This window comes from Ictalurus punctatus, chromosome 17 (assembly GCF_001660625.3).
Source record: "Ictalurus punctatus breed USDA103 chromosome 17, Coco_2.0, whole genome shotgun sequence".
NCBI lineage: Eukaryota > Metazoa > Chordata > Actinopteri > Siluriformes > Ictaluridae > Ictalurus > Ictalurus punctatus.
Window position 1 is genome coordinate 25,703,395 of NC_030432.2, and position 10,000 is coordinate 25,713,394.

A 10,000-nucleotide genomic window follows, 5' to 3' on the forward strand; every position below is an offset into this window, starting at 1 on the left:
CTCTCTCTATTCTCTCTACTCCCTCTCTCTAATCTCTCTACTCCCTCTCTCTATTCTCTCTACTCCCTCTCTCTACTCCCTCTCTCTATTCTCTCTACTCCCTCTCTCTACTCCCTCTCTCTAATCTCTCTACTCCCCTCTCTCTATTCTCTCTACTCCCTCTCTCTATTCTCTCTACTCCCTCTCTCTACTCCCTCTCTCTAATCTCTCTACTCCCCTCTCTCTATTCTCTCTACTCCCTCTCTCTATTCTCTCTACTCCCTCTCTCTATTCTCTCTTCTCCCTCTCTCTACTCCCTCTCTCTATTCTCTCTACTCCCTCTCTCTATTCTCTCTACTCCCTCTCTCTACTCCCTCTCTCTATTCCCTCTCTCTATTCTCTCTCTCTATTCCCTCTCTCTATTCTCTCTCTCTATTCCCTCTCTCTATTCCCTCTCTCTATTCCCTCTCTCTATTCTCTCTCTATATTCCCTCTCTCTATTCTCTCTCTCTATTCCCTCTCTCTATTCTCTCTCTCTATTCCCTCTCTCTATTCTCTCTACTCCCCTCTCTCTATTCTCTCTCTCTATTCCCTCTCTCTATCCTCTCTTTATTCCCTCTCTCTATTCCCTCTCTTTATCCTCTCTCTCTATTCTCTCTCTCTATTCTCTCTCTATTCCCTCTCTCTATTCCCTCTCTCTATCCTCTCTCTCTATTCTCTCTCTCTATTCTCTCTCTATTCCCTCTCTCTATTCTCTCTCTCTATTCTCTCTCTCTATTCTCTCTCTCTATTCTCTCTCTCTATTCTCTCTCTCTATCCTCTCTTTATTCCCTCTCTCTATTCCATTCCCTCTCTCTATTCTCTCTTTATTCTCTCTCTTCATGTTAATAAGAAAAAAAAAATGCAGTTTGTTGCATCATGTAACCGGGAAACCGCAGAAGCGTTTGTCACAGCTTCACCTCTGTCTGTTACACAGCGCTGACACTGGAGACTCCTTCTACACGCTACATCAACACCTTTTATAATCAGTCTATTATCAGTGGAGCGTGCGCTGTACACGTCCCTGTGAACGAGCCGTTACTATAGAAACCATAACGCATTAGAGCATTAATATAAACCTGCGCTACTGTCAGGGCCGCTGTTATAGAGAACTCATCACCACCTGACGACCAATCAGCTGAGATCTTCTGGACTCTGATTGGCCAGAAGGTGTGTGATGTCTCTGTCTGTGTTCTGAAGGACAGATCCTCCTCAACTCGACGCTTTCATCATGGATAAAGCTCTGCTTGACTACGAGGTCTCCATTGATGCTGAGTGTAAGCTTCTGACGGTGGGAAAACCGTTCGCTATCGAAGGTACAAGCTGTTATAACAAGCCTACACACACACACACACACACACACACACACACACACACACATAAATAAGAAATGCACTCTAAAGCACACTGTAGATGAATGGAGAAACATGTTGAAGATCAAAGAGTAATTATAGACCAGATATTTGTTCTAGTGCCTTCTCTCGTGAGGTTAATCCTAGACCACGAGTCCCCGGGTGTTTGGGGTTACGGCGTACATGTTTGAGGCGTGAGCGTCGCCGATGGTGACGGAGAGAGCCGCAGGGTCACACCTGGTGCATCTGAGTGGCAGATTAAATGATATTACTGACTCTTACTGATGGAGACGGTGTATAAAGACGGAATTCTCCAGCAGTCTGACGGAGCGGCGTTCCGGCACTGAACAGCTCACACAAACTCCACCCACTTCCACGATCTAGGTTTACGGCTAACGAGCTGCTACTGTAGAGCAAGACACTCCGCTGGGGGCGGGACATGTACCTTCTAGAGAGCACTTAATTGGTTGAAAATAAGACGAGTACAGGAAGAGTCATCGAAATATGTTCCAGGAAGTGTGAGTATCACAGAGGCCCCGGGGTCCTCACTATCGATCCGATCATGTGAACCACGTTCGGAGGTGCTCTGGGACGCATACGGCCACGTCACGTCTGTGATGTGAGCGCGAAAGCATCTGGATGCGTCCCGGGACATAAGTAATGACGGCGAGACTGTGTGGAGACTTGGTTTATAAGTTTGGTTAGCAGACCGCGTGATTAAAAGGTTTGAAATAGTGCGTACAGGAAGGTGAGATCAGATTTCTGTGGAAGATGGAAGATGGACGTACGGTAATAAACAGGAGTGACAGCGGAAACGATGGAGGAGATCCGATCACAAGTGCTCACTGAAGATCAGATGACTGGAGACGCATGTTAAAGCCTGGTGTTAAGAGGGCATGAGGGACAGGCACACACATCTCAGAATCACTGAGAGTCATGTTTTTGCCCATTACAGGGTGAACGCAAACAAACAAACAAACAAACAAACAAACAAACGAGAGCTTCTAATTAAGCGAGTGATTAGAATAAACCAAGAGCCGAGCATCACGAGTCTCCTCACTAGTAGTCCCTTAAATCTGTGTGTGTGTCTGTGTGTGTGTGTGTGTGTCTGTGTGTGTGTGTGTGTGTGTGTGTGTGTGTGTGTGTGTGTGTGTGTGTGTGAGAGAGAGAGAGAGAGAGAGAGAGAGAGAGAGAGAGAGAGAGAGAGAGACAGATTGCTAAAAGGCTTTCAGTTCTGTAGGAGAGACAATCAGGATGCAGAGGGTGTTGTCGGTGTGTGTGTGTGTGTGTGTGTGTGTGTGTGTGTGTGTGTGTGTGTGTGTGTGTTTTCTCTGTGAGCGGAAATAAAATGTGTGGATGTCTGAGCAGTACTCAGGAAGATAGACGAGCTGTCTTCTCTATGCGTATACACACACACACACACACACACACACACACACACACACACAGACACACAGACACACACACACACACACACACACGCACACACACACACACACACACACAGACACACACACACACACACACACACACACACACACACAGACACACACACACACACACACACACACACACACACACACACACACACACACATTTTTAAAGTGTCTTAAGGAGTTTTTCAGGCCGTGAAAAAGTGGTGTTATTATCGGTGCAGACCAATTGACCTTTTTTTAGTGTTCTCGGTTCTCCATAGTTCAGATGCTTTATAAAATTGATTATTAAATGGATTATTAAAGGGATCATTAAAGGGATCATTAAAGGGATCATTAAATGGATTATTAAAGGGATTATTAAAGTGATTATTAAAGGGATTAATAATGAGATTAATAAAGGGATCATTAAAGGGATTATTAAAGGGATCATTAAAGGGATCATTAAAGGGATTATTAAAGGGATTATTAAAGGGATCATTAAAGGGATCATTAAACTGATTATTAAATTGATTATTAAAGGGATTATTAAAGGGATTATTAATGAGATTAATAAAGGGATCATTAAAGGGATTATTAAAGGGATCATTAAAGGGATCATTAAAGGGATTATTAAAGGGATTATTAAAGGGATCATTAAAGGGATCATTAAACTGATTATTAAATTGATTATTAAAGGGATTATTAAAGGGATTATTAATGAGATTAATAAAGGGATCATTAAAGGGATCATTAAAGGGATTATTAAAGGGATTATTAAATGGATCATTAAAGGGATCATTAAATGGATTATTAAAGGGATTATTAAAGGGATAATTAAATTGATTATTAAATTGATTATTAAAGGGATTATTAATGAGATTAATAAAGGGATCATTAAAGGGATCATTAAAGGGATTATTAATGAGATTAATAAAGGGATCATTAAAGGGGTCATTAAAGGGATTATTAAAGGGATTATTAAATGGATTATTAAAGGGATTATTAATGAGATTAATAAAGGGATCATTAAAGGGGTCATTAAAGGGATTATTAAAGGGATCATTAAAGGGATAATTAAATTGATTATTAAATTGATTATTAAAGGGATTATTAATGAGATTAATAAAGGGATCATTAAAGGGGTCATTAAAGGGATTATTAAAGGGATTATTAAAGGGATTATTAAATTGATTATTAAATGGATTATTAAAGGGATCATTAAAGGGATTATTAATGAGATTAATAAAGAGATCATTAAAGGGATCATTAAATGGATTATTAAAGGGATTATTAAAGGGATCGTTAAAGGGATCATTAAAGGGATCATTAAAGGGATTATTAAAGGGATCATTAAATGGATCATTAAATTGATTATTAAATGGATTATTAAAGGGATCATTAAAGGGATTATTAATGAGATTAATAAAGAGATCATTAAAGGGATCATTAAATGGATTATTAAAGGGATTATTAAAGGGATCGTTAAAGGGATCATTAAAGGGATTATTAAAGGGATTATTAAAGGGATTATTAAAGGGATTATTAATGAGATTAATAAAGGGATCATTAAAGGGATTATTAAGGATTATTAAAGGGATCATTAAAGGGATCATTAAAGGGATTATTAAAGGGATTATTAAAGGGATCATTAAAGGGATCATTAAAGGGATTATTAAGGATTATTAAAGGGATCATTAAAGGGATCATTAAAGGGATTATTAAAGGGATCATTAAAGGGATCATTAAATGGATTATTAAATTGATTATTAAAGGGATTATTAAATGGATTATTAAAGCTATCATTAAAGGGATAATTAAGGATCATTAAAGGGATCATTAAATGGATTATTAAAGGGATTATTAAAGGGCTTATTAGGGGGATCAATAAAGGGATTATTAAAGTGATTATTAAAGGGATTAATAATGAGATTAATAAAGGGATCATTAAAGGGATCATTAAAGGGATAATTAAAGGGATTATTAAAGGTATTATTAAAGGGATCATTAAATGGATTATTAAAGGGATCATTAAAGGGATTATTAATGAGATTAATAAAGAGATCATTAAAGGGATCATTAAATGGATTATTAAAGGGATAATTAAAGGGATTATTAAAGGGATCATTAAAGGGATCATTAAATTGATTATTAAATTGATTATTAAAGGGATTATTAAAGGGATTATTAAAGGGATTATTAATGAGATTAATAAAGGGATCATTAAAGGGATCATTAAAGGGATCATTAAAGGGATTATTAAAGGGATCATTAAAGGGATCATTAAATGGATTATTAAATTGATTATTAAAGGGATTATTAAAGGGATTATTAATGAGATTAATAAAGGGATCATTAAAAGGATCATTAAAGGGATTATTAAAGGGATTATTAAATGGATCATTAAAGGGATCATTAAATGGATTATTAAATTGATTATTAAAGGGATTATTAAAGGGATAATTAAATTGATTATTAAATTGATTATTAAAGGGATTATTAATGAGATTAATAAAGGGATTATTAAAGGGATCATTAAAGGGATTATTAATGAGATTAATAAAGGGATCATTAAAGGGGTCATTAAAGGGATCATTAAATTGATTATTAAAGGGATCATTAAAGGGATTATTAATGAGATTAATAAAGGGATCATTAAAGGGATCATTAAAGGGATCATTAAAGGGATTATTAATGAGATTAATAAAGGGATCATTAAAGGGGTCATTAAAGGGATTATTAAAGGGATTATTAAGGATTATTAAATGGATTATTAAATGGATTATTAAAGGGATCATTAATGAGATTAATAAAGGGATCATTAAAGGGGTCATTAAAGGGATTATTAAAGGGATCATTAAAAGGATTATTAAAGGGATTATTAAAGGGATTATTAAGGATTATTAAATGGATTATTAAATGGATTATTAAAGGGATCATTAATGAGATTAATAAAGGGATCATTAAAGGGGTCATTAAAGGGATTATTAAATGGATTATTAAATGGATTATTAAAGGGATCATTAAAAGGATTATTAAAGGGATTTTTAAAGGGATTATTAAAGGGATTTTTAAAGGGATTATTAAAGGGATTACTAAAGGGATCATTAAAGGGATTTCTTAAAGGGATTATTAAAGGGATTATTAAGGATTATTAAAGGGATCATTAAATGCATTATTAAAGGGATCATTAAATGCATTATTAAAGGGGTCATTAAAGGGATCATTAAAAGGATTATTAAGGATTATTAAATGGATTATTAAAAGGATTATTAAAGGGATTATTAAAGGGATTATTAAAGGGATCATTAAAGGGATTTCTTAAAGGGATTATTAAAGGGATTATTAAGGATTATTAAAGGGATTATTAAATGCATTATTAAAGGGGTCATTAAAGGGATCATTAAAAGGATTATTAAGGATTATTAAAGGGATTATTAAAGGGATTTTTAAAGGGATTATTAAAGGGGTCATTAAAGGGATCATTAAAAGGATTATTAAGGATTATTAAATGGATTATTAAAAGGATTATTAAAGGGATTATTAAAGGGATTTTTAAAGGGATTATTAAAAGGATTATGCACCCCATAAAGTCAGATAAAAATCTCATTGGGATTAGTCAGTTTGCTGGCGTTACAGTGTGATATTGAACCCACACGGAGGTTAAGCGCTATCCACGCTTTTATACATACATCCAGTTCAATTCAGGTTTATTTGTACAAGCAAGCGTAACGGTCATGTGGTAGGGGCTGGACGAATCATGGAAGGAATACGCGATGATCCAGGAGACCCAATCAGGGAGAGAATGTGGGTGAAGCCACGCCTTGGTTTTCAAGAGTCTTCGTTTTGGTCTGTTTACGGAGTCTTCTGCGTTTCCAGAAGTCTCTGTTTCCGACGGTGGAAAACTCCGCAGTAGTGTAGACGACAGGCGTAACCGTAGCAATAGTTATGCGTTTTAAAACAAAAACAGGACCTCAAAGACCTTTCACGAAGAACTGGCACCTGTGTTATGTGATATCTTTAACACGTGCATTCACCATAACATTTTTCTACAACAGTGGAAGGAGGATGTGGTCAAAGCTGTTCTCCAGAAGATTACCGCCAGATGTTGTTAATCAGCTGCGTTGGGAAGGTGTGTGAAGAATCCTCAGAGATGCCGTTCTGGAGGACAGAGATTGCACCATTCTACAATTCTGGCATGAAGCACTTAATAGCAACCCTAACATGGACATCCATGCTGTTTTTGTTGATTTTACTCCAGCCTTGGACACAATCGAGCACGGTCAGCTGCTTCATGCTCCGGCTGACGGGCATGTCAGACACCATTTGGCTCATTGTAATGAGCTCTCTGAGCAATAGAGAGCAAAGCGTGAAGTGGGGTTCCTGTGTGTCTAACTCCTATCCCGTTCCAGCTGGTGTTCCCCAGGGGGACTTTTATCCTCTCGGCTTTGTGTCATCTGTATAACAGCTTGGATTCACGTCTGCCTCTCGCTGTAATTCCTGTGAAATATGCTGAAGATCTATCAGTCACTGAGCTTCTAATGGGATCTCTACCTGGCCTAACCCAGAAGGCCTTGGATTCAGTGGAAGATTAGGGACAGGAATTTTCACTAGTAATGAATGGAGCTAAGCACATGGATATGGTAATTAGTGCCAGGAGTGATGAACATCCCCCCCCCCCCTCCTCCTCCTCCTCCTCCCCCTCCTCCTCCTGTAAGCTCTGGTCATGTGATCAGTAGAGTCTCCACTTTTAAACTGCATGGAGTTCAAATTTCATCTGATCCTCCATGGGACGCCCACATCACGTTAAATCACGTCCACAGATCTATTATCTTAGTGCTACAAAGAGAGCGCGTCTCCCGCGCAATGTTTTCATGCAGATGTATTTGCTGTTTCTACGGCCAGTTCTTCAGCACGCGCGTCCGGGTTGGGGTGGACTGCCCAAACGTCTCGCTGAGGCAGAGAGGGTTCAAAAACGCTGCTGTCGGATAGACATAGTCAGTGAGTGAGAGGCGTGATCAGGCCACCATACGAACCCTCACTAACATACGACTCGGAGAGAAGTATTCAGAAAAGCAGGAGGTAAGAGTCCAGCGTCGGTGTGAACTCCTTTAATCCGGTTTAAAAATCGTCTCAGAGAAATTCCTCAAGAAATTGAGTGAGAAAACGCCAAGAATACACAGGCGTCTACTTTGAAGATGCTAAAATATTAAATTCTCTTGATTTATTTTGGATTTTTTATCACAACATCATTCCCATAGTTCCGTTTGTGTTACTCCAGAGTTTTAATGACTTTATTATTATTATAAAATGTGGGGGAAAAAATTCAAATACAGAATGAGTGTGTCTGAAAAATGTTTGTTCACAGTAAACTGATCCGTTACTCTCACAGCTGAAACTCACCACACGTGATCTCTTCTCATTCTGGTAAAAATGATCAAATAAACCGAACTCTCCGCTCTAAAAGCAGCTGTTTTCCAGATGCAGCATGTTTGTTTGTGTTCAGCTGACACTTTTATTTCCAGTGGGTTTGCAGACGTCCCGAGGTGAACACGCCGTGTTGATCCGTGACAAGTCGGGCTCGGCGGTCTCTCTACGCTCACAGAAATCAATGAGCGGTTTTAGAGGACATTGTCCTGGCACAGGAGAAGAAAAGACGAGTGGAACGGGGACGGGAAAATCGTTCAGCTGTAGTTGGGACTTTGTCCTGAAGCGGTAGTATTTCTTTATACAGATTCTCGGTGACACAAAACATGTGACTCAGATTTCAACACCGAGTCTGTTCAGATGTTGTCCTTCCCCGAGCTTAACATGAGTTAGCTCCAGTACTCATTTTATTTGGCGAGAAACAACTCCGCCCCTGAATGAGAAACGCCGTCCCTCGGTCAAGCTGTTGTTATTGTCACACCTCTCTGATCTGTAAAGGCATTTTGACGCTTGGTCCGAATACTCGAGTCCGCACTCGGGACCGACTCTGGGCTGGTTTTTGGGCGGGGCACAGGTTATAAGCACTGGTTTGCATTCACATAGAAGCGTTCCTTCTGAACCTTGGATCACTTTTTTTAAAAATGGTCATCGTTACGTTCATCTGTTGATCACGCCTCCGCTACAAGGGGGAGATATCTCAAGAACAAGTGCCTGAATGTTTGCAGGAGTTATCAGGAGTTTGCAGGAGTTATCATCTCAACCAGCAGATGAACTGACTAGATTTTGGAATTGATCCAAACAAAGTCAAGGTCACAATGAGGTCGAACATCAAAAATAGTTATAATTCTTCAATACTTTCCAATGATTTGTTGTAAAATAAGGTCTTGTCATTTCAGAGTTGTTGTTTTGACTAGCCCAATCTGGCAACCCTGTCATTAATTGTCCTGTCTGCCGCTCCACCCGTGAGCATAGGGCAGCGTGATTCCTTCCCCACTGTGCATGTATTAGCACTTACTGCAGTTCCCGTGTTTGACCACTAGGTGCAATAATAAGTCTAAATCATGAATCAGGACTTCATGACAGCTGAGCTTTGTTTATTGCGAATGTATGTCCTAATGTGTCTCTTATTCTCTGTCTAACTGTGTCTGTGTGTGTGTCTGTCTCTCTCTCTCCCTGCCCCTCCTGTCTCACTCTCAGGTTATGGTATTGGATTACCCCAGCATTCCCCGCTGACCCGGAACTTTTCGGAGGTCGTGAACGGTTATAAGTCGGACGGTTTTATGGATCTGCTGCATGATAAATGGTATCGGGCCACTCCCTGCGGAAAACGAAGCTTCGCCGTCACCGAGGTAACGGCATGGCTGTGTTTTCCCGACTGTATAACATCATGTTTTTGTCCTCGTTGGCTGAGAATTCGCATTAGTCGGATTGTAATGTACCAGACTGTTAGTATATTTATGAGAAGATACAATACCATGCTGTGCAACTCTCACTCCAGAACATGTTCTAATCAGGATATGTGTGTGTGTGTGTATGTGTGTGTCATTCACCCCCTGAGTGTGAGTTTGTCCTTCGTGAAGTTCATTAGTCTGTCCTGCCCATCTCTCGCCGAGTTACTTTAATTCCCGAGCACTGTGTGTGTGTGTGTGTGTGTGTGTGTGTGTGTGTGTGTGTGTGTGTGTGTGTGACCGAGTCTAGCCACCGCAGAGTGTCCTTGATTTGAATGCATGAGGAAATAAATGCTGTAGAGGAAGCCGCACTGAGGTCCCTGGAGGAGTGTGACATCACTCT

At 39.2% G+C, this 10,000-nt stretch overlaps 1 protein-coding gene across 1 annotated transcript in view; it reads left to right on the forward strand.

The window, feature by feature from the left end:
• grin3ba (glutamate receptor, ionotropic, N-methyl-D-aspartate 3Ba) overlaps positions 1–10,000 on the forward strand; it is an 86,793-nt gene that overhangs the window by 68,054 nt on the left and 8,739 nt on the right. Inside the window, exons 5-6 of the mRNA XM_053687481.1 lie at positions 1,219–1,334; positions 9,407–9,558. Of these exons, the coding sequence (XP_053543456.1) occupies positions 1,219–1,334; positions 9,407–9,558 (268 nt within the window). The remainder of the gene's footprint in view (positions 1–1,218; positions 1,335–9,406; positions 9,559–10,000) is intronic.